The sequence below is a fragment of the Tyto alba genome, unplaced genomic scaffold, assembly GCF_018691265.1.
Source record: "Tyto alba isolate M040663 unplaced genomic scaffold, T.alba_DEE_v4.0 Super-Scaffold_27, whole genome shotgun sequence".
NCBI lineage: Eukaryota > Metazoa > Chordata > Aves > Strigiformes > Tytonidae > Tyto > Tyto alba.
In genome coordinates this window covers 1,279,483-1,305,730 of record NW_024881301.1, presented here as the reverse complement: position 1 = coordinate 1,305,730, position 26,248 = coordinate 1,279,483, and the positions used below count along the sequence as shown (strand labels likewise).

Here is a 26,248-nt window from a genome sequence, read left to right as displayed (position 1 = left end):
CATAATTGTATTCAGACACTTCTAGTGAGTGACCAAAAGGTAACATTGGAAAAGTTAGAGATCAGGAACAGATTTTTTTTTTTTTTTTTTCTAGCAACATTCCAGGCTTTAAGCCAAAGCCAAACTTTCTTGTTCCAGTTTGCCATAGAGCATTTCACATAAAGACATGCAGCATGAGCCCACCGGTATTTAACCTCCCCGTTTTCAGATGATTCTCCTGTAATACTGCTTTTTTCATCTGAAAGACTGTATGTTGCATTAGTTTTTTATTTTGTCACTTCCATCGGTTTTATTTCTGCCAAGCCAGAACAGACTGGGTTACTCGTTAAGTAATTTTGTTGGTGTTTGATCGAGGGGGCATTAGATAATTGTTAGTGCAAACAGTACTAGGTAAAAAAACAGGAGCCCAAGATACTTTCATTCAGTTAATACTGCCTTGTTCCTCACTGATTCTTGAAAAAATTGATGTTTATACAGTGAATCCTTAATTGAGTTTTCTGATTACATATGCTTGCAACTAAAATAATAAATTATGACTGGCAAGTAAATATCCAACTTGTTTTAACCAAGGTATAATGAATTAAACATTAAAAACCTTGTTAGATATTAATTGCCAACTTCAATTCTTTTGAAGTATGAGCTTTGCTTAGAGCTGGACATTTTGCTGAAAGCTCTGTCAGGTGATTATTTTCCTCACTGCCAAAGAAGTGCACAGCTTTGCTGACTTCAAAGTTCGTCTCATTCCTTGAACTGTAAGGTAGATTGAAGTACATGCAGCTTCGGTGCCACCAGCTTTATGAGCATCTTTCAACTTAATTTATTAAGCTGTAATTCTGTGCAAGGGATATACAGATCTCCCTTCATGTATTGAACTCTGAAGGAAGTATGAGGCAGTGTTTGGATCTGGAGACTGTGTATTCACAGATCATTCAGTAATTTTTCACCAGATGAGTCCTATATTTTACTAAAATAAATTATTAAAAATCAATCTATTAACTGAATGTAAGTAACTCAGTCTTAAAACAAAATATAATTCAAGTATGTCAGAAAACAGTAACTCAATAGGGTTTTATTAATCTGTGGTTACTAAACTCCTCCTTTGATTTACTGTGCTGTCTGCATGCCTCTGACCGCTTTTCCAGTAATAAACACCGTGTGGCAAACAGGATGGAATGAATATGCCTTCATGGAATTTGCATTTATAGTAATGCCTCCTTTTTCCCAAAAATATTTTTCTTTCCCTTTACGCACAAAGGACCAACTATGCTATGTGGAAGGGTAATTTCTAAGCCTTCTTTCCCTATTTACAATAAAGATGGTTTGGGGTTTCTTTTTGTGTTTTGTTTTGTTTTTTTTTTTTTTTTTTTTTTTAATTATTGAAAAAAAAAAACAAACAAAAAGCCCCTCTAGAGTTACAAATGCGTATGTTTAATTTTGTAACACACACAAAAATGACAGATACAATTTCCTTTAGCCGACTCCAAAATGTAGAGCACAAAACATGTCTGTAAGACTGGAGGTAGGAGAAGGACTTTAAAAGGCAATCACAAAGTTTAGCACTGAACTACAATCACGATTAGTTGCAGGTCTGATATTTGTACATTTGAAATGTGGTTTTAGTCTGATTCTCAGCAATTCAGAGTTCACAGACAATAAGAATTTCTTGTGACTTATCTCCATCAACTAAGTAAACAAGCTGCAGTGATATCATATGCTAAATTAAATTGCATTTGTTAATACATCATTTTGCCATGAACTTGTTATTTGTGCATACAATATTGCATTCTTACTTTGCACCAGTAACTGTGAAAATTAAGTGTTTGCTACTATTGCTTCAATAGTATTTTATTTGGCTTGTGGTATTCCCAAGACTTTGCAAGATGACTCTTAGTACTATTGCATGCACATGAAAATTTGTTTGCTATCTTGTTTTATTAAGTATACTGTAGTATTCAATCATGGAAGTACTTTGTGAAATTACATCTATTATACCAGTGAAATATGACCTGATTTGTTATAAGAAGATCAGAGCATAGCTGAAGTGCCCAGTGCATTATCCTAAATGAAGCTTTGTCTCTGGAGGCTGCCATAGCCTTCAACTTTACTGTTATGTTTTAGCCATTGATTTCCCTTTAGAACGCAAATGCCGTAATAATGCTGCTCGGTAAATGTTTCTTCCGTACTGAATAACTGCTTGTTCTGTCAAGGGGGTGTCAAATTCTGTTCCCAACCTGTCTGTTGTGTTACTTCCTTTACATCTATCAGCAGCGATGAGCTAAATAAGTTTGGAAACTCAGTTTTGGAGGAAATACAAATCGGAAATCAGGTCAAAAGGAAGGAAAGTAACTTTTCAAAGCTCGCTTGTTTAATTATCTTTGATGGCAGTGGTTCCCAAGCCTTTCAGGGGAAGCCTCACTGCTGTTGGACCATCCTTTCAGTAAAGCATGCCCCTCATGCCTCCCCCTGTGCTTGCACACCCCACCCGGTCCTGACACTGTGGCTGTGTTCTCTGCAGCCTCCTCCCTTCAAATCCACAGGCACCTTCTGGAGCACAGTTTGTTCTAAAACAACCTACGGATGGGGAGGGACAAAAAAATATAAGATACTCAGTCTGAAGAGTAACCAGTGGGTTGTCTACTGAGCCTGAAGGAAGCTCCTAGGACGGCTGGAAAGGTGCTTGGGTGATGGTGGCTGTGATTTGGAGATAAGGGGTTGCAGAGGGTATCCAGAGGCTGATCAGGGATATCTGTCAGCAGTGGGTTTCAGAGTTTGTCATTTCACAAATGTTTTATTTTTAAAATGACTCGCTTTTTTATATTTTCTTTTTTCATGTATTACAGGAAGAGACAATTATTAATCATTGGGGCATTTTACCAGCATAAGATCATAAAATTCCGCATGATGCATGATATGTATTCCTGTAATTTAATAATCTAGAGTGTTTATTCAGGGTGTAAATGCTGGAAACAGTGAAGTTTCTGGGCTGATTTATGAGGTAATGGATTTTGTAATCAAACCTTCTATGTACTGTTTCTAAAATATCAAATGTTATGAAACTACTGATAGAAAAAGAACATCGATAATGGGCTTAATTTCTCTGTGTGCAGCTGCAGATGAGAATCGGTAGGAAATAGAGAGATACAGAAGCAGTTGAATCTCTAGTGCAAAGATTAGTAACTGAGCTGTTGAATGCCTGAGAAACAGGTACACTCATTGCAATGAATATGATTTTGTGTTGACAATTACGTAGTTCCAGGTTTACATTTTAAACAGTATTTTAATAGTAAAATTTCTTGTCACAGATCATGAAAAATTGTCTTTAAGCAGCTTTCTCAGAGGAAACCATGTGTAACCTTTCTATGGGAACTAGAGAAGTTATTTCAATAGGGGACAGGTGTCAGGAGAGTGTTGTATATTTTATTTTACCTATTTGTAATTTAGCATGTAGGGGAAAAAAGGAAGTATCGCCAAGGTGACTAGCAGGTAGATTCACCAAGTACCAACAGGTGTTTGTTGGCAATATTGTATGGCAATATTTATAGCCATATTTAGACTGTCTGAAGGTCAATGATTCTGTTTGCAATAACAGTCCTCAAGACATGGGACAGACAACTATGGCTCCTGCCTTTCAGAAATAATTTTAAGCATACTATAATTAATGGCAGTGGTGTTTAAAATGTTGGGGGGGGGGGGGGGGTTAAAGTGTTAAAAAAAAAAAAGGGTTTTAAAGGGCTTTTCGGTAAAGAATTTGGTATTCATGTGAAGCTTCATACTTCTTAGATTGCTGAACTATTATCTGAGCAGAATTAGAAGTTATTTTAGATCATGAGGTGTATATACAATCAGCTATAATGCTGCAAAGCCTTGTTGTTCTTGACTGTTCTCCTTTGTGGTAATATGAATATTTCTGAAATAAGTAAATAAATGCATCATACATAAAAGCAAAAAGAAGAAAATTGAGTAATTCTGAGTTGTGGAAATGACCTGGATTAGATAGGATTTAGATCAAAGAGTAGCTAAGAAAGAAACAAAGAGGAATTTTCATTGACTCTGGAACCAAAGTTGTCTAAACCCAGACTTCTCATAACTTTCATTAATAGGGCAGAACATAACATAAGTGAATACACTTTTGACTGCAGTAGGAATTACTGACCTGACATAATCAGAGCCCAAGAAAGGGGAACACTGTGCAGTACTTAAGTTTATGTTTTCAAGATACATACATTTATAGCTTCAGAAGTCCTCAGAATACTTTGCTAAAGTGAGTAAAGCCTCTTTCTCACTTCAGCTTACTCAGCACCTGGAAAGAGAGTTCATAAAAATTACAGGGAAACATACTTCATTGCACAATAACTGTTCCACCCAAGGGAAAAGTCTTCAAGATTGTAATAGTGACCTTGTTTTTTATAAGCACTTTGAGAGCAGAATTACAGATACAGTTCTTTATTGCATCTATGGTGCACTTGTAAAGCTGATAGGGAAGGAATGACGATGGGTCCCTTTTAAATTCCTGCATTGTAACCTAGCCAACCTAGGCTAGCTCTGCTAGAAATTAGTCTAGAGCACAGGCTGTGAATCAGGCAGAGCTCAGTAAATACAGAACATTAACCCTGTATGTGTGCATGCGCTTGGGTTTAATAAAACTGCATCCAGGACAGCAAAACAAATTGAGAGACTTAATTAAGTTATTATTATTATTATTATTATTATTATTATTATTATTATTATTATTATTATTATTATTATTATTATTATTGTTGTTGTTGTTGTTGTTGTTGTTGTTGTTGTTGTTGTTGTTGTTGTTGTTATTGTTATTATTGTTATTATTATTGTTATATTTTTGTACTATGTGAGGTATGGTTTCTTAATATTATTTTAAACTTAGGCTAATGGGGCAAATTCTGTGTTGAATCTTTGAGTACTATATTTGTACAAATAATTGTAAGAACATAATTAATACAGAATAGAAATAAATGCTTAATGGAGAGGATTTTGTTATAGGTTTTGTTTTTCCATCCATTGAACGAAATGACTGTTTTGCCCAGGAAGTGTTTCATGGCAATGTTATTTTTTGATGCATGACTATTTCTATTGCAGAATCAGCAGCAGGACACTGTTATTACCCTCTGCTAACAGCCTGTTCCAGTAGCTTTATCTCATAAATAAATGAATGCATAAGTGTGCATTGGGGTGAATATACTTTAAGTAAAGGCCAGGCAAAGTAATAATCACAGGATTTGGTGTGACATTTTGCCAGCACTCAGACATATTCCTGACTTCTCTAGCATTTGTTTTTTCAATTCATAAATATTTCTGCAAAGTAGGCACACTGTTAAATGACACTGGCTTCCTTGGAGAGATTACGTGTTAATAAAATGTGAGACAAAAGGTATTGATGAATGATGGTTTTTAATTAGGGGAGAAAAGTAAAAAACCAAGCCTTTTAGAAGAGAAAGGGTATTCTGAAGAGCAACACTTAATTGTCTTCATTTCTGCTACTTTCCAGTATACTCTTACTTTTGGAAAAAAAATAAAGAAAAAAAACCCCACAAAACAAAATATCAAGAAAAAAAAAAAAAAACACAAAAGAAGAAATTTACACTTGCAATAAGAAGAGTAAGTTTGAATGCCCTGTGGAAGGGAGGAGGTTGTGGGAACATAAGCATTCCTTTGATTATATTCAATGAAATGTGTACTTTATAAGAACCAGGAACAACTTCTAACACCTTACACTTCCTAATCCTGTTGCAACTTTGATCATTTCTCTTTTCAAGCAATGACTATAACTGGACCTAATAAAGAGAAGTGCAGTTGCTCAGCTGAGATAGATAACTTTTATGTTTTGCAATATCTTTTTCATTCTAATGAAATCTTTCTCTCCATTTTAGACAAATATCACTTGCTGTGTCATAGCACATGGATTTCAGGACCGCCTGTGAAGAGGTAGGATCAGATATTTTTCTTTTCAAACAATAGTAAAATCAAAATCAATGAACTTTTAATCCTTTTTATATGCAAAATCCTTTTTTTCCCCCTTTTTTGACTGAAATGAGAGGAATTATATAATCAAATGTAAGTTATTCAGCTGATCACTTTATGGTGGCAGGCAGACTTTGTAGAAGAAGATGAAAGAATTTGCCCAGGTGTATTCATCACTAGCCATTCCAATTTACCTCTTTGGGTACAATGTAGGTGCAGGTAGCTATGTTTTGTGTGAGCCTTGCTCTTAGTAAAGTGTTTATATCTGAAAGCCTGTACATGAAGAAAAACATCAATGGATCCAGAAATTTGTCTAGCGCTGTTCAGCAGAATCAAGGGGGAAATGTAGAAGTATGAGAAAAAAGTGGGTGTAGAGAGAGGGGAAGCTGTGAAGATGACCAAAATGAAAAGCAATTCCATTTTGATTTTATGAGATAAGAGTTATTTTTGCTGAAAAGAGGTATAGTTTCAGAATGTCAGTGCGAAGTACTTCAGTCCCCCTCCACTAAAGGTGGGGGGAGTGCTTTGCTTTCTGTGTTCATGCTAACTTTACCTTGAAGAAAGTAAATGAGATGTACTTGTAGACATTAAAAAGGGCATCTTATTTACTCAGTGGATGTCAATGAACATATTGTTTTAATGCAGTTTCACAACTTCAGCAACTGAGACACAGTGAGAGCTCTTTACACCAAATTACATAATGATGTCAATGCACTATTATGGTTAAAAAAACATGAGAGTTTACCTGTACACGGAGAATTGAAAACAATGTTTAGGCAGTTTTGACTGATAACAAGAAAGCTGGCCATATCTTTAAGTGTGACCATAAACCCATGAAAAATAGAAGTCGAGGGATGAGGACAGCACTAGAACCAAGAACGAACTGCAGCTAAAACCAATTTTGACCTGAGAATCAATTGGTATAAATTAGGGGGGGAGAGAAAATAAGTAGGCTGAATAACATTAAACCATGACATCATTACGAAAGGAGTAGTAGAGTCAGAAACTAATATTAAAATGAAACTTGCCTTTGGGAAAGAATACTGTGATGGTTTTCCAGTATGCTATGTAATAGACTTTAATTCCTCCGAAGATCCATGCACAGTCTAAATTCTGTAACACGCTATATCCCAGATTATTTGCTGGGAAAAAAAGCATTCTTGTAAGGTTTGAGGTTTGGTTTTTACAATAGAATATTTTCAGTTTGAAGGGACCTACAACGATCATCTAGTCCAACTGCCTGACCACTTCAGGACTGACCAGAAGTTCAAGCATGTAATTAAGAGCATTTTGGTTTGGGGTTTTTTGTTTGGTTGGGTTTTTTTAATATTTATTTTTGAATGCACTTATTGAGAAAAAGAGGCAGACACATATTATTTCCATAGGATTTTTACATTATTATTTAAACTGTACACTAGTATAAATTATTTAGTGGCAATTAACTTCAGTCTGTGCCCAGCAGCAGTAACAACAAGAGTAACCATAGAAAGATGACCTGGCATATGAGTCCTATCTTAGCCTTTACAGTGCAACTACATTGACAGATCTTTTCCATTCTCTATCTAGCTTCTAATGTGGCACCGATTTCAAATTTAGCTCTTTAAAAATCAGCTTTGTTGGAGCTTCCATGATAGACAAGGTAAGGAGAGGATGTCTCCACCCATCCTAAAAATGCTCCATAATATGAAGACCCTAAAGAAGCTCCTTTAACTTTTAGATTAATACAAATAAATGAAGTGGGCTCAACTCCAGTTTATCTGCTTTGTGTAAAATGAGCTTTATGCTGCAAAATCAGTGCTTTTACTTCCAAGAAATTCTGAAAACTATGATCTGTATCTTTCTTCCCAAGCCCATCAAAGTTAATAAAATACAGATTTTCAACCTACTTTTATCAAATGCCTATGTCTAAATAAATCATCAGCAGCCTTACACTTACAGGTAGTGTAATTTTTAACTAAAAACTTAGCACTATCACTGTAAGGCATCGTCTACTTTGTTTTTTGTTTGTGGGAAGATATATTGAGCTGGGTCTGAAAGCCCAAGAGAGGGGAGGCCGCTGCAGCTCTGTGCCCCCAGGTCCAACCAGTAGTTAAGGTGAAGATGTACGCCCAGTAAACATATGCACGCAGAGCACCCATATACACTACATGTACCCATATATATGTATACACTTATGTACATGACCAACCACGCAAATCACATGCTGACATACAGAGCACTCGCACAGACACAGACAACACCAACAGCCTCATCCTGACCCCCTCTCTAGCTGAGCAGGGTGGAGATCCACTCATGAGAATATATGTATGAGAATATATGTACAGTGGATGCCTCCAGCAGCTGGACAAGCACACTTACCAGAAAACTATTTACATGCGACCAAACCCTTTTAATCCCATTAGCCCTCTATTTTTCCTTAGTTGTTCCTCTCCAAATCACTGAATCCTTTTCCCCGTTTTTGGTTCTTCCCCTAACCATCTCGTAATAAGTCCTGCCCAATCCAAAACTACATCCCATAATGTGTTCCATGCTGCCAGGCAGTGACCCCTACTCAGTCCAAAAGGCACTCTGCCATTTTCTTATCAGAATGGGTTTCACACCTGGACACTGGGGATGAGGCCTTCAATAGGCTCCTGTCCCCTTTGCTGAAACTGGGCAGGGTGTTATTTGGACTTCCCCCACCTGCCATACTCTGTCTGTACTCCTTTGTGTGTTTGCAGACAAGATTTTATCACATAATCAAATAGTTGTGGTTTTTAATATATTTCATGGCTTTCAAAGGGGTTCATTTTTGTTTCTCCAGTGATGTGGACACTGTCCTTTGAATTGCACCATCCAGTTATTAAGTACTTACTGAATATGGTTGTTCCCTTTAGTTCAGTATGAGGTGTAATCATCCATTCTGTCAGGTATTTAAATTCCCAATATATACCTATCAGGAATTGCTTTTAATACAGTTTTCTTAATACCTTAAAATTTGCCAGACTTGTCACCAAAAGTTCATCTAAAACTTGAGCTTCTTATGAAAGTGATAATAGTGACTAAAGAAGATACCATTGTGGCAATATCTCCTTAATTAACTTGTGGTTCTATTTCATTGGCACATCTTTAGCAATAGTTTAGTCACTCCAAGCCACAGAGGTTTTGCTATTATTTTATTTATTTCAACTATTGACGTGAAACATAAAGTAGCCATAGACTTTTCTCCATGTACTTTCATTTAATTGGTTATCTAGTTGGTACATTTACAGCTTTCAGCCTTCTTTTTCCTCCATCCCCTACTGTATCAAATTCTCAATCATACTATGTATCTGTGAAAAATAGTCTCTGTCTTCTGTGCCAAAATAGTTAAAAAGCAGTTTTGATTAAGGCAGTAAAAGCTGTCATGAGGCCTCTTGGCTTTCTGATCTTGCTCGTCTTCCTCTCTTTGTTTCCTTTCTTCTGAATATCTTATCACCCTTCTTTCCCCATCTTCCAGTGCTGTAACCACCAGAACTGGAGAAGAACTGAGGTTGCTCTCCCAAAACGATCAGTGGGGCTTGGACTCTCATTGGTACTTCCATCCCCATCTTTCCTGATGACAGTATATGGTTTAAACTGAGTTTCAGTTAGCATGAAATTCAAATATTCCACCAAAATGCACGGAGGCTAAAGCACATTTTTCACAGTGTCCATGACATATTATTTTTTTTTTTTTCCTTAAATTAGTCTTTTTTTTCTAAATAACTGCTGTTCTAGTGCATTGTCTGTCTCTGAGGGAACCTTAGTTCTTTCATAATACTGATGTTTTCATTCATCCCTTATTTTTTCTAGCATCTACTAGTGGGATTTGGTTTGAGATTTGGACACTGAAATGGTCTTGTGTGCTTGTAGGTACCTGCACATGCCTAAGTTCCTACTGCAGATCCCAGTAGTAAATCAGTGGAGTCCAGTGAGAAATTCAGTTCTCCCAAAACCTGCTGATCAACTGAATTGCTCTCTATGCTTTATTGCCTATAGTAAGCATTGATTATATTGAGAATTTAAACCGTTTTATGTAGACGGGTACAGTTTGGTGTCAATCTCAAAATGATTCCTGTGATCCTAATGATTATTTTTCTTCCCTTATCATCTAATCTGTAGGCTGTGCTGCCTTTCAAGGCATCCTAAAGTAGTTTTATTATATAAGAAAATACCTTCTGTGCTAGACAATTCAAATGGCGATGCAAAATGATGAGGTCTTACACACATACACACATATTTTCTAGGGGAAATTACTTGGTATCTGATGATGGGAAAGATAGTTAATTTTTTCTTGTGGCTTCTCCACTTGCTATTGCTGGAAATTTTCTATTGTTTCATATTTAATTATTTTAGAGTCCATGCTCTTGTCTCTCACTGATGAGCAAGTGTATCCATTGTGCTGCTTCTTGTACTTATTCAACAGTTTATAAACCATAAGACTATCCAGCTCCTCTTTTAGCCTTTATCCTGAGCTTTCTGAACTTTACAAGAGCATAAATCTTAGAGTCTCTGGGTTCTTTAAAAGCTCTCCTGTACTCACTTGACCTTATTCTGTGTTCTGAAAACGATCTCTTGGAAGATAAACTCAGTCTCTGACCTAATACTGTCCTCTGTAGTGAAAGTACACTGTAGTGAAAGTACTCTGTAGTGAAAACACACTGATGAAGTTGAAGACTTGGGATGATTATAATGCATTAGAACATTTTCCTCTTAGATACTTTTTTCTATTTTAAAGTTGATATTTTCCATGTACTTTATGAACAAGCTGCATGATCAGCTTCCTAACTTTTTTAACCTTCTAACTTTTGAAATCTCATCCTTTATTTCTATTAGCTTGGCTTTTTTTTCATAATGTAACTTCAAACTTTCTTATAACCTATTCGTCTATTTTTACGGTATTGTCCATTGTTTCTTTGAAGGATTAGTTTGACATGGCAAACTGTCCTTTGCTTTATGAATCCAATGAATATTCTCGTAGGCTTCACAAATTCTATAAATTGATACATTCTGTTGTTCACAGGTCTAGTGACCTCTATTTCAACGTCCATTTCATTGGGTTTTTTTCGCCTGCCACAGAATGTGTTTTAATTTTTAAGCAGTGTTTTGACTTCCTCGTGACTTTCATAAATCTTGTTAGGTACTATTATGGACTGTTTCTGGTTGCCTTTATGCCATTTTCTGATTTACACATTTCAGCCTCAGCTGATGAACTTCTTTGTTTATAAATGTTTTCAAATGGCAGTGCTCGAATTTCTAATACCTTGGCCTTGAGGTTTTTTTTTTTTTTCCTTAAATATAGCTTCAACTTGTAATTTAATCTCAAAATCACAAGATGGAAAATGACTGGCAATTTACAGTGCCTGTGAGAATGTCGTGTAATAGGTGAATTAAATTTGAAGAAACATGCATGATCTCACAGTAGCCTTCAATGTTATGTTATTTTATGTCTCGGCCTCAACTGTGGTGATATAATCTAGTCCCAGCAAGCTCATTGGCAATTCAGGCATCAAAACTTGTTCCCTTATAGTTTCAGAAAATGGAAGTTTTTGCTCTAAAAAAGTAGCTTAGTTCAGTAAGAAGCTCAACCATATTTTTTTATATAAATATATATGTATTTTCCAAATGTCTAATTTACATATTGATCAGGCTATATGAAACAAATAAGAAAGTCTCTGTAAAACTTTATTCTTTTGAGAAAATCATTTATGAAGTATGCCATAGCCAAATACTTACCTGGAAAACTCCTAGCAAATCAAAGAAAAAGAAGATTTATGTCCAAATTCAACATTTTCCTGTTCTTTCAGCTTGGAGTGTAAAACTCATGTGCAGGAATGGACTTGCTATTCTTTGGATTGGAAAATGTTGGTATCTGATAGAAGAGGCTCTGAATGACAAGCTGAACACATTCCTGTGTATCTGGGCTGCATTCCAATTTTTGACAATATAAGTGCTTTTCACTTATGCTAGCAACACCTTCACAAAATGAGTAGCTGGACCATTTGAAAAACATCCTTTGTGTGGTTCTGACACATGTTCCTACCTCTTGTATCCATTGCCATTACCGCCTTGTATCTCTGACTCAATTTCCCTTTTTATTATTATACTCGTGATTATAAAGCAGTGACAGGCATATCTCCAAATAGTCAGAGGTCAGACACAGTTCAAATAAGCATCCAAAAGTGTAGATACTCATCTGAAGTGAACTACGTACATATTTAAGGCAATTTCTACACCCATTCTCCTTACTGGTATCAAATGATGATAGAAATACAGTTCAGGGTTTAAAACTAAATTGCAGAGGTTTAATTTATTTTAGGACATACCAGCCACAGCAGAAACTGAAAATCCAGACTGTCTTGGATAGAAAATGTGATGAGAGATTTTTTTTCTCTTCCTTTTGCATGGAACAAACTATTGTGGGTTATCTATTGAAGTCTTCCTACTGATGTGAAACTAGAAGAAGCAAAGCTAATCAAAATGTTTTATTAATATAAGGCAAAAGAAATAGATAAAATAGGATAAACAAAATGCTATAATCATGTCTTGAAAACTAAAGGAGAGTATTTAAAACTGACTGACATACTGAATGTCTCCTCCAGAACAAAACACAGAAAATGTTTTAGATTATTTTTTTTTTTTTTTTATGGTAAATGACAAGGAAAGCAACAAATAGGGAAAAATGTAAACAGAGAACTTCTTCAACAGAAAACCTACCAGTGGCCTTATTAACGCCAGATAAATTAAAAAACATTTATGTTGTAAGTCCTGAAGGAAATTGACTTTTAAATCAATAGGTAACTTTAAAAGTGTTCCTCATACACTATTAATTTTGGTATAAGTTTGGTAGAGACTCTATTGCTAGCATAAATGTATAAAGTGTAGTTTTCACGTGTATTTCATGTGAAATTAATTCTTAAATATTTGTGAAGGCTGTATATATTGCACCAAGCTGTTCGTGGTATGCAAGCATTTCTAAATCCCTTTTAGGAGAGATTGTAGCGCCAGATCTTATACACAGCCAATATGGACAATGTGCAGTAAATCACGGTATAATGGAAAAAGATTTTTAAAAGGCCTTTTTTGACTGCCTTGTTGCTAATAATGGTCGGAATGCGACCATATTCTTTGTAGAAGCAGTCTTCCTTTAGGGCTCTTCCAACCTATCCTGTTCTCTGATAGCGGTATGAAGCAGAAAGTTCAACACAGGCTGCTGTCTGTAAAGCTGAGGGATCAGTTTTCAGCCCCGCTCGTAGTTACGTTAGTTCAGGAACAGTAAGCAGTTTCTAAACTCCTGCCATCAGCTCTCGCCGCGTTAGTGTTCTTGTCTAACTCAGCTTAAAAGGGTGTAGAATGAGACGGCAGAGGCGGTACTGTTCAGGTGCGACATTCTCTGGGTCTGTCGCTCAGGTACCGCTACCCACCCTCAGCACTGACTGTGCTTGAAGTCGCTGAATCCCCTCCCATGTGGAGACACATGCTTTCACTGCTGCGTATGGCTTCCATATCCTGTCCTTACCCTACCTCATCCACTTCATAAACATGTGCGACTTCAAACACTCAGTTTTCCTGCCCTCTTCACAGCAGGTGCCAAACTCTACAAATAGGAAGAAGAAAGTAGGATGGTGTAAATGTAAGCGGGGCTATGGTCCTGGCGATGTTGGCTCAAACGTACAATTGAGGTTAACGAACTGTTATCAGCTGAACTGTGCTTCTCTATCCGTGTATGCTGTAAGGTGATTCAGTTTATCAAACATCTGAGCACAAGAGGCCTTGCATGACCTCACACTGACAGTTGCAGTAGCTCGGCTGATGTGCTCTATGCCGTTTTATTGCTGTAAGTCAGGGGTAGGGCAGAGCCCTCTTCCAGCGAAAAGTAGAAGGACCGAAGGGAAAATTTTAGCACACTCTCTCGTGGAATCTCTTAAAGTTAGTAATGGGAACAAAAGCTAACATCAGCCACAACCCTGCACCCCCACACCTCATCCACACACACACATGAACACCATCTAAGCTCTTCACATATAAAAGATGGCAGGGGTATAGGCTAAACAGATGATGTCCCTCCAGCCAGAATAATTTTCTGGGGCCACATGGATGAAAAATGTTGATGTGCATAGTAATTTACATGAAAGCATATATACAGAATGTCTTCCCTAAGTTCCAGCTCTGGATAAGGATGCAGGAGCTCATATCTTTAATTGATTCAGTTTACTGGATGCTTTGAAGGAGCAGGGGAGAGAAGAGAAAAGAAGTTTCAGCAGAAAAAAAAAAATAGAAACATAATGAAATAATTAAATCCCAGTCTTTGTTCTCAAGGACTTCTATTAAGCTTGTTTAATAAAACTGAACTACATTCTTCTCCTTTATATGGTTGTTAATGCTGCTCTCAGGTAGTAGAGGGAAGGAGGTAGTATAATTGAAGATTTAATTTTGAACTGTATCATAAACCAGCTTTCATAAAGCTCAACAACAGTGAAGTGGTTCATTACATTTTAGAGTGTTGGATGTAAATAAAATCCCTGAGTGTGTATGATCAATCTTTCCAAGGGCCAAAATATTTTGCTATTCCCAAGCTTGGTTTCCTTGTTCAGACTGAATAAGTTCAGCCCACGTGCATTTAGAAACAGACTTGAATTTTTATTTTATTCTAATGGCTAATTGTGTCTGCTACGGTTATGTGGCTCTAATTCCCACAAAGAAGCCCCTCATCTTTTCCAGAAATACTCTGGAGGTTTTATTGGGTTATTGACTGAATCAGAAATGTGCAGTCAAGTAAGGCAGATTTACTGTAATCAGTGTATCAGTGGCAGAATTTATTCCATTGCCAGTTATCCAGGGAGGAGGAAAGGCATGTTTGTAGGCTAGCCCATTTTATTTGACCGTCATTATTTACAGCCTGCTTTGTTCAACTTCCATTGTCGCTTACTTCTTAGTTCACGACTCCATGGAAAGAGGAGCCATCTTAGACTGTAAAGCCGAATTTATAAGGAGAGAACCAGGGGAATTTAACTATTTTACATTCTCTTTATTTTAATGTCATAACATTTTCTGTACGAAATGAGAGGGAATTTTTCAGTGGTACTGAAAACCTATCTCCTTTCGTGATCCATTTATTTGATTTGTCTGTCCATGTAAATCAGTTTTTAACTCATCCTGTTTTAAAAAAAAAAAAGACACCTAAGTACTAGAACAAGGCTGTATGATGTCTTCTGATGAGAGCTTCCACTGACCTCAGGGTGAGTTCAGTGTATGGAACTCTTCAATTTTTTTCTTCTTATTACTTAGTTTAAAAGGAATAAAAACATCAGAACCACTTTCAAAGTTATGGCTGAGTTACACACAATTGCTACTGGTGTCCAAAGGAAAACAATTTCCTAAGTTTGAGTGTTGAGTGTGGAGCAGAAGTGACAGAACAATTTGTCACTGGAGAACATTATATAGAGCTATATAAAGGTTGTCCTCGACCTTTCCACCTCTTTTAAAGCCTTTTGAGAGCAATTTAAACTTTTCTTCTACCAGTTGCCTACTGTCAGTTCCATATTTGTGCTTGTTCTCTCAATGCTATGGATGTAAGGTATCAGAGCACATTATGGGGAGATCTTCCAAATCCTCTTTTAAACTCTTATCTGAGAAGGAGCCCTCAGATTCATCCAGGTCAACCTTGGTAGTTAAAGTTCACAGCAAGACTTTTGCTTCCTTGATCTCCTCTCAAGCCAACTTTTTACAGGCAGTGGATTGAAATCTGACCTGAATGAAGACAGTGGAATTTTTATTATTGACACTGATGAATCCAAGATTTTAAATACTTTTTATATATGAATTTTCTTCTGAGATACATACGTGCATACCTATATATCTGTATCTATGCAAATGGGTATAGGTATCTAGTATTGGTAAATTACATGTTGTAAGGTAAATTTTGTAACTGTTTGTAAGCAGATTTCTCATACCAAAAATGCTCTACCAACATGACACTTGTCCATTTATGAAGTGTTATAAAGACTGATGTTTTCAACTCAGCCTTCAAGGAAAAACTACTAAATACTGAAGGTGCTTACATGTGCAGACTTTTTCACTGATCAAACCTCTTATGTATAATGCCCCCAAAAGTAGCACAAATACGTACTACCACAAAGACACTGTTAAATTGTTGGAAAGTCACTTATTTTATATTGAAGAATCCTACAGAATTCCTGCTCTCTAACCATAAATGTAAAATGCAAAAGTGGAGCAAGAAGTAAATTACTAGAGCGAATTGCATTCTTTGATCTCTTTTCTCTTATTCTTAACTTCATCATACTCATTTGAAAAGGAATAAAAGCGTAAGTCAGTGTTGTGTTCACAGATCAGGAAAATCCCACAACAGATTCATGCAGGCTGTCAGTGCTCATACCTGTCTAGTTTGGAGGTGTTATTTTATGTATTCCTGTGTCAAAATTGGTGTAATATGTGGAACATCAGCTTTTATTTCATGTCCAAGTGAGGTGTCATCATTGAATACAAAGATGGAAAGTAAGCGCACAGCTTCTCTGAAGAAATTTGAAGGGAGTTTCACAAATTTATCATGGGCAGAACAGCATCTTATTATAGCAAAATCTGCCTTTATTGTTCCCTTGTAGTCTGAGCATAGTTACAGTAGCCACCGGTAATAGTTTTGGGTATATGTTGGTGTGTTTATGGTAACTGTACCTCTCTCTCATCTATTCTGTTTCACAGTACCACTTCTAGCAATGCAAAGTGCTAACTGAGAAAACTTTTTTTCTTTATCCCTTTCTTTGAAGACAAAGACAGGGATTTGTTTGCTGCAGGATGGTAACCAGGAGCCTTTCAAAGTGCGACTGCACTTAGCCAAAGATATTCTGATGATCCAGGAGCAGGATGTGATCTGTGTGTCTGGTGAGCCTTTCTATTCTGGTGTAAGTAGTTTTTATTTTTTCTTTAAGTTGTACTTTATACAAAGCAAAACCACATATATGTATGCATTTACTCCCACAGTTTGATATTTCATTTTATACTATTAACACTAAGTGTATTTTAATATGTCATCTTTTCAGAGTAAATCTTAGCAGCACTCTTCTAAGAAGCAACAATGAATAAGTTATATGCATGACTACAGTACTGTTTCTCTGCATGCAGCCTTGAATATCGGAGCCACAGAATGCGATAGGAATGACACAAATGGTGGCGAATGCAGATACCTCAATGTACTTACGTATCTGAGTATTGTCTGTGAAGTTGATAAGACAGTTGATGAGTAGCTGTTATGTCAGGGCTTTGCTGGTAGAGGCATTATCTGCTATCCTCTGTTGCTCTGATTGCTTCATATGGTAGCACAACACCAGACTTCATGCGTGCTGCCAGTCCATGCTGCGAAGGTCATTAGTTTCACCAGCACATCGTGTTAATAAAGGTGGAATTCAGCTGGAAGAGAGTAATAGTGTGATCTATGTATTACTGTTTTTACATGATGTGTCAGATTTCTTATTTAAGCACCGTAGTGAATTTTGTGGATATGTAACTGAGGTTTGTAGACAATTGTTTGGAAGGTCAGCAAAATGTTATAGAGAATAATATTGTAATGCTAAGTTTTTATTTAATTCTAGAAGATAGCTAAAAAAATAATAGAAACCATTTAGTATTCATTTCTATAGACATTTATAGATACTGTAATTATGATTTGTAGAGATATTTTCAAGATTTATGGGAAACTATCATAAACATTCTGTTCTCTCTTTGAGCTAAATGAAATTGTCATAGGATTTAACGTTAAATCTTGTGAAGCATAGTAGTGTGTTATCTGTTTATGCAAATGTTACGTGACAGCTATTATGTGTCTATTAATTAATTGGTGTCTGTTGCCATATCCCTGTATCTCTAAATACAAATATGATAAGAAGATACAAAGCAGAAACCGGAAATAAATTGGTGGAACGTTAGCAGTGCTAACGGTGTGGGAGATGAAAGGAAAATGTATACGAGAATCCATCTCACTGTTATGAACATCTCAAGGTGAATGGTTCTGAGTTTTCCTCTGAAATGAGTAACGCACTGCCTACAATGTCTCAGTGCAGCCTGGGTTGATTCTCATGACAAATCTGACATTAGCTTTTGACATTTTCATACTGTACAAATATAATTTACTAATGCAGGTCTGTGTGCTTTATATAGCATATAGATGCTCTTTTTACCAGTCAGACCATACTGTTCCTCAACATACAGGACATCCTGCGGCCCAGATAGAAAGAAATTTATGAGTTCAAGCTCAGGCTATAGTTGTTCAACTAGCAACACACACTGTGGCACCGTTACTCCACCAACCCCATTCTGGCATTGTATATTAAAAGATTTTATCACTCAAAAATATTACTTTCATTATTGTGCTGTAATATCTATGACTTCTGCTGAACTTGTTATTTAAATGTCTTCATGAAACGCATATTTATTTTTTTTTCCTTTTCACAGAAAGCTTTCTCTTACAGTTTTGCCCTCTAGTTTTACAACCGCACCGTAGAAAATAGTGGATGATTTGCTTCACCAATTACACTCCACCTATCTGATTTGCACATTGAATGCATAACTCATTAACTAATTGATGTTAGTGTGGTGAAGAGGAGTTTCTTTTCTCTCGGAAGTGTCATTGTTAGGCTAGCGACTTTTGAGCACTTTACCCTGATTTCCTCTGGGATTAAGACTAGGTCTTGAATCAGTAGGTTCATTCCAACTAAGGATGATTGACATTTCACAGACAGTTAACTGTCCTTTTGTCACAGGTCATTTCAATCATATGGAATCATGTGCTCTGATTACATAGCACAATCAGAGAAGTCCGACAGGCTTCTTTTTATACATTTGTTTCATAATTTTTACTCCTGATTTAGAATCATAGAATCATAATATTAGGTTTCATTTTCCTTTGTTTTTCTTATCTTTTTCTTCACTTAATTGATTTGGTTTTGTTTTTTCTGTCATTGTAGATAACTGACCACATCTATTTTTCTTTTATATTCATTCTACAGAGTAAAAGCAAGTGTTTTCATTAGCAAATGACATTGAATGCCTCATAAAATAAACTCTAAAGAGTAAAAATAAAATTTGTAACTGACAAACAGTAACATTGTTAAATTTTACAGACAAGTAGCTACAGTAAAAGCTCTTTTTAATCTGTTTTAATAAATAATCTTCAAATAATTTGATTATAAGGTTTTACTTAATCACTCCTGCACTATTACGGAAGGAAAGGCTATTACTATGTTTCTAGTTCAGAACAGTATCTCTTTTGTTTGTTGGGTCTGAATCAGTTTGCAGGCTCTTCTGTGTAGGACAGACTTTAAACAGGCACTTAACGTTCAGCTATCGTGATCTGCATCCTGCAGAATAACCGAAATGAAATCAATGGCTCCTTAGGAATGAGGTGCTGCTTAATGTGAGTACATGAGGTAAGGACCTAGTTCTTAATTTAGAACACTTTGTTTTTGCTGGAAAACATTTCTAGTTTCCCGAAACTAAAGTGGTGCAAAGGAACGCTGTTTCTTCTTTCATTGTATGCAATTTGCAGTAAGAAAATAAAATTCAGAAAAGATTACAAGCAATGTAAACAGTGCTAAACACTAAAAAAGAATCTGTTTCTTTAGTAGACTGAACAAAATGGTAGTGTTAGTGAGAGTCCTGCAACAATTGTACCTATAGCAATTCCATAAAGAATCAAAGATCATTAAAACCATCACAGATCAGATCTCAATTTGAGCATCAGTTGCATCATTAGGTATTACAGAGATTTCTTTCTGTATGCAACAAGAAAGACTTGCTTTCCAAGAGACAGAAACATAGTGATTTCTGGATTACACTGCTAGGGGATATCTGGTGTAGATTTGAACTCCAACGTGAATGACCAAACATGAGATGAGAACAGTTTATGAAGCTCAAAGCCTAGAATGCAGTGTCTTTACTAACCCGAATTAAATCCTTGCCTGTGGAGAGGCTTTGTGGTATGGGAAGTGTATACCTGAGTTGGAGTAACTTCTGTTCTGAAGATATCCATGAGCCTCTCTGTGGGAATATTGGAAGATAAGATGGGTGACTTTTAGATCAGGTACACTTTTTTCTTCCTTAAAGTACTGGAACTTCACAATTTTTTTTATTATATATATATATATATTTTTTTTTTTTTTTTGTAATGGTGTTGTTGCTAACAGACAGCTTTCTTAATATTAATCATCATAAATCTCCATGACAATTTATTGTGGTACAGAACAGTTAGGATTTTTACTGTTTTCATCTGAAAAAGAAATGCCCTGGTAACAGCTGAATTAAACCGTGTAGGAACTCCATCAGTATTGATGGCAGAAGTATAGAAGATCTTTATTTTATATTTTCTTTTAAACATATTTCTTTAACTGCATGAAATTTTACTCACAAAAGTTTGCTCTGTGGTGTTCCAGATGACAAGGTGCAATAAGGCAACTCCTGATCTTTTTAGACATACAGGTCAATGGCCTGGACTAACAAGGATAGCCTAATACTGACCTTGCTGAAAATTACGATGGGAGAGAGGATAGCCTAAGAAGACATGTCTGATCGGAAATATGACTCTTCAATAGATTTATTCCCAGGAAAAATTTTAATCTTTGTAATTCCAGAATAAAAATTTTTATTTTAGAGTTCATCCTCACAATTTCTATCACCTTTCATGAACATTTGAAATTCAAGTAAAAGAATTATTGTGTTTTATCAATAAATGTAATTTATCTGTCTAGGGAACTGTGGGGGATTTTTCTTCTTTAATAGATTTTTTTGTTTGTTAATCATACTCAGAAATTCTAATTGAGTGTATGTGCATGGGAGATCCATAAACCAAGGATATGACAGTGTACCATCTGACAAGATGGACGATTTGATTCAGCTACTGTTTCTCTAAAAGACTGAAAATAAACTATGAGTAGCTGGAAAATGGCTAAAGTCAGCTACAAGGACAGTTTGTGTTTTTACAAAATTTTTGCAAACTTTTCTCTTAAAGAATCAAAGATTTTCCCAAATACTGCCAGCTCATGAGATGATAACATACAAATGATTCTTTCTTTTGAGTAATGTAATTCTATGCTGCTGTGTAGTAATGCATTATTTAATTAAAATTTAATCACTTCTTTTAGCTTTTTTTTTTTTTTAATTAAGGATCTGTTTGAGAGATTGATGTGAAGATCATTCATAATCTCAATACTAATAAAAAGTGAATGCACATTTTTATAACTTTATAGAGCAACAGCGCTCAGAATAGTATGGTGTTTGTCCAAGGACTTAACTGTGGTTGATACAAATGTATCTGAATGTAACCTACAGACTGCATTTTTTTATTTTTTTGATAGAGAAATAATTCATCAATAAACAGCTTTTACAAGGTCAGAAAGTAACTCTGACTTAAATCGTTGAACTATAGCCAGACTTGATTTCTGGCATTGTTAATCACACAATCATTCTTCTTGTTCTTGCAAGGATAATAACATATTGTATCTCAGTTTTAAAGTTGTCCTTTTGCTATTGTGAAATCAACTGTGTTGAAAGATTTATAACTCTATAAAAAGCCCATATGTTATTACAAAAAAATAAGTTGTGTTAGAGATAGTTTTTCAACTTATGAACTTTGCACAATTGCATGTTTTACCTGATTTTATTGTTCTTTGTTTGTTTTTGGTTTTGTTCTTTTTAAATTCAAATGATAAAGGTTTTATTAATTTTTAAGTATGAATTTAAATTCAGAACATATCACTTAACTGTCACTTGCCTGAGCAGTCAGATGAAGCTATTACATTTCCCTTGCTTGCATATTTTAGAGTTTTGGAGACTTCTTGAGAGTGAATTTTATATCTATTATATTGGATCATTCTCTTCCGAGAGTTTAAACTTTTCTTTTCTTATATTTTGGTATAGGTAAAAGAAGTTCAATTAACATTAGCAATGTTAATGATTAGAAAAATAAATGAAGAAAAAAGTGAAAAGCTTAAAATAGTAAACATATAGTTTTATTTTATATATTGTAACTATTTCTGTGTTTATTTACTATTTTGATTCTGATGTGTGATTGAAAAGTATGAATGGTGCCAAAGTGAAAATTGCTATCCTGGAGAGTATTGCAAATATGTGGACAGATAGGTCACCTTTCAAGTACTTTCCGTTCTTGTTATCTTCACAAAGCAGTAAGAATGTAGACTTTTTTGTTTGTTTTTTTGTTTTTTTTGTTTTTTTTTGTTTTAACGTGTTGGTATCTGTCAGCTATTCAGTAGAGTGAATCCATTTTTTTCACAGAAGTCATCAAGTATCTATCAGATGGTGGTAACTTTTTTTTTCCCCTGCCAATCTAGACAGCTTCTAAGTGGCAGCTCAGAACTGACAGATGTAAATATGATTTTTTAGGGACAACCTAAGCCAGCTTGTTTTTGTTCAGCTATTTAAAAATAATAATAATAAAAAAAAAAAAAAAAGACATAGCAATCTACTGAGGTTCAAACACGACGGCTATTTGTAAAGCTAAATTTGAAAGAGCAGAATAGCTTTTTTCTCATTAGAAGGATTTTTCTCTCACAAAAAAGAAAATTCTTGTGAAGCAGAAAACACTTGGAGGACCCCAGCTTTGATCAGTGGCAGTTTATGACGTGAGGCAGTAGCTAGAAACTACAGCCATTGCAGAACTACAGAGGGTGTTCGTTATCAAGCCTAGTGGGAATTCAGATCCATACCAACTGGGTTTCTGAGTTTTGTCTCTTATTTCTATATTAAGAAATGCATTACCTTTGAAATAAATCAATCCTAGGAGTAGAATTTTATAAGTAGATACTTAGGTGAATGTTTCTGCTTTTAGGCATGTGTTGTAGGAGTGGGAACAATTTGAAGTGGGAGCAAGGGAAGGTTCGAGTGCCCTTGCTTGTTCCAGACCGTGTTAGCAGTCTGCACAACACGGCTGCAGTTACCGTCCTCAGTCTCCAGCACGGCTGCAGAGGAAGGGGAATTTCCCATCGACCAGGCGTTCGGCCGCCATCCTTTACCGCCGACCTTCTCCTGTCGCTTGAGGAACTGAAATAAGGAGATAAGCTTCAAATGTCACGCAATGGAAGTTGTTAGCAGATGAGCAAGTCTTCTGGCAAACCTTGTTAACACTATTAATTCAAATTGGAAATGTGACCGACCTGTGTCCTGTGTCCTTTACACTCAGGAGGAGTGTAAAGTTTGACTGCTCATGTCGATTAATCCAAAGAAATGCCAGTAAGAAAGAGCAAAGCATTACCAGAAGGAGGATATAAAATCTCTCTTCTTGAAAATGTATGAAATAATTAAATGAAAAAAATTATCATGACATTTTTTTATTTCAAAATGTAGTGGGATTACTAATAGCTGATAAATTACATGAGAGCATGGTCTTGAAGATATTATAACATCAAATGTTAACAGTTTGATCTCTGAAGTTGCTGCCAATGTATCGATTATATATTTTATATTTCATTATTACATCAATTATATTCTAACATTTCCCTTCTTTTTTTTTTCCTCCCATGGTTTTCCATGTCACTGTGCTATTGTACATTCCTCCTTTCCCACCTACTGTTTTGCTCTGCACCCATTCAGCTTTTTTCCCATGTTCTTCCATATGTATAGTACCTCAGTGCCTGTTCTATCCACTGTGAAAAGAGAGGTCTTGTTTTCTGTCTGGACCTAGACAAACTAATTCTTCATACCTTTACTCTTGTAAGATGAATAACCAGACATACCAGTGTCCCAAACTGAAAACGTAATATTTATAGGCTAGTAAAAATGTTGAGTGATGGAACATTGAAGTTTCACACTCTGTTTATCTCAGTTTTATGAAGAGTTTTGAAGTTTCTTTGTTCTTTCATTCAGCAGTTATTTGACTGCTTTCATAGTGACGTATTATTAGATCACATTAGATTACTGGTTTATATTATACAGAATAAATAATTTGAAAGCATTACTAATAAATGATTATTGTTAAGAGTCGGTTAAGCAATTATAAATTTTCTTTTACATCACATACCAGTTAGTATGAAATATTTGAATCTTTATTGTGCCCTAAGATTTAACTCATACAAGTAACATTAACTCTTGACTAAATGTAACTAGTTAACAATTACATAGTATTCTGTGTTTTCCTTTCCTGACTATTTACTGTTGCTGTGTGCTCACACTGTCATTCTTCACTTCTAATCTCATTTAAGATGACAACCATAGTCTCAGGAAGATCATATGGATTTTAAGAATAAATTTTAATAGCTCTTTAATGAAAGCATAAAAAACCTTGCTTCTCTTTCACTGCTCTGAAGAAGAATTTTTTTTTTTTTTTTTTTTTCAAAACTCTTAGCTTTCTTTTCCAGTCAATGAACATATGTGTGCATGAGGAATTTTCTGAGTTAAAGGCATGGAAAATGCTGACAGCTTGGCAGCAGCTTTGAGTTTTTCAGTAAAATGATAACTACTTTTGTTCTGTTCCAGGAAGCAGCTTCTAAAACACTGCTCCGAAGCTTGCATTTAAGGATGCTAGGAGCTTTATCTTTCCCTCTGTTTGGTATAATGTACATAAAAAATGTGATAATGGAATTACCAGCTCACAGGACATCTTTTTCTAGTCTTGGATTTGAACTAAGTAGCTTTTCATCAACATCAAGTGTTATTTTTTAAACTTGGAGATGAAGCTGCTTTTGGAATTTGTAAAACCTTTGCAACTTTAATCATGGAATACTATCCTGTGCAAATAGAGGGGAAAGCAAAACTAAGTAAAATATTAATAGGCAAATCTACAGCTGACACATATTTTTAATTAGATTATATTATAAGCAGGTAGTTAGAAACAATGGAGCAGTACTGTCTTTAACCTGGAACAGCATGAATGGTCAATCTGAATACTTAAAGCACTTATTTACTGGTACAAAATGTGTTTCTTTCCAGACTTGTCACCATATTTTATTAATGAATCATTGTAAAGCATTTTCAGAATTGCTGTTATTTTTCATTTGCAATACTAATTAAGGGCATCAGAACAAAATTATTTCCTTCAGTTTTCTGGTCAATCTTCTTTATTGTATCAGCCATTATATTAAAAATATTATTTCCCATTAAAATATAGTGCTTTGCAGACCAGGTTTACTCAGTTCACCTTGGTTGAAGATGGCACTGAAAATTAAGCTTGGTTTGGGTTCTTTGTGAGTCACATACAAAAAGTCATATACAAGTCATGCAAGTTACAAAGAAAAACTTGGATAAAAGAGCTTTCTGGCAAAACATTTCAATAAGTGTTTTATCTACCATCAGAATACTTATTGAAGTTACTTTGCAAATCTAAAGAGAGGCGTTCATCTTTCCAAAGTTAAATTTGACATCCTGTCTCTATACTCAGTGGAGGACCTAGTTGATGAAGATGATTATCACCTCACATTGGGCATCTGCTTTCACTCACCTGGATTGAACGTATTTATTTTTCTTTACTGAGTACAGGATAAAACCTGCCTTGACCAGTGGCTCAGCTTTAGATGGATTAACTGTGGTTAAATGAGTCCTATCATTTTTCTTCTAAACTTCTGGGTAAAAAAAAGAGATCAGATCCTAAGCCAAAATTCCAGTGTATGAAATATTTGATGCTTCTGACAATTCTGGAAAAGCTGTTTCACTGTATTGTTTATGTGAGGTTTGCAACCACAGACCAGGGGATTATTGATGGTTTACTAATGAAATATATAACTCATATGTAATTCTGATTTGTATTTTTGTAGCTCATTAATTGCTTTCATGTTTGTAATTGTTATCTATCATGCTGTGAAGAATATGTAAACCTTTACACCTACAATACATGAGAGTCGTATTTCTTTATTGCAAGACTGAGAAGTGTCTTTAATAGCCTAGGTTAAATACAATGAAATGCCTTCATTACACATAACACATCACTTGAAAGGATCTAGTTTGCGGTATGTTTCTAAAGTTCAATTCAGTTCAGTAACAATTCAGACCAGTAATACTTAAAATCTACTCTCAACGGAGTTAGGAAAGAACCAAGAAAAAATACCAGATGAAACTTTCTGATAAATTACATTGTGTTGGAAAATTGCAGTTGCTTGATTTTTTTCTGTTCCCTTTGCTTACTTTCACACAGTTTTGTCTACTTAGTAATCTGCTATGTTAGCAAAGTATTTCTGAAACTTGCATTTCTTTCTCTTAAGTAGTAATGCCAAACTCCAGTGTAAAATATTTCTACTTTCCTGTCAGACAGCACAGG

The 26,248-nt window shown here is 35.4% G+C and overlaps 1 protein-coding gene across 4 annotated transcripts in view; it reads left to right on the top strand.

The window, feature by feature from the left end:
- SNTG1 (syntrophin gamma 1) overlaps positions 1-26,248 on the top strand; it is a 347,402-nt gene that overhangs the window by 171,214 nt on the left and 149,940 nt on the right. For 2 of the 4 annotated variants that reach the window (XM_033001088.2, XM_033001087.2), the window contains exons 2-3: positions 5,889-5,943; positions 16,764-16,898. In XM_033001088.2, coding sequence (XP_032856979.2) covers positions 5,917-5,943; positions 16,764-16,898 — 162 coding nt within the window. In that variant the 5' untranslated portion in view covers positions 5,889-5,916. Of the gene's footprint in view, positions 1-5,888; positions 5,944-16,763; positions 16,899-26,248 lie in introns of those variants that run through there. The other 2 variants (XM_033001090.2, XM_033001091.2) reach the window with 1 other exon arrangement.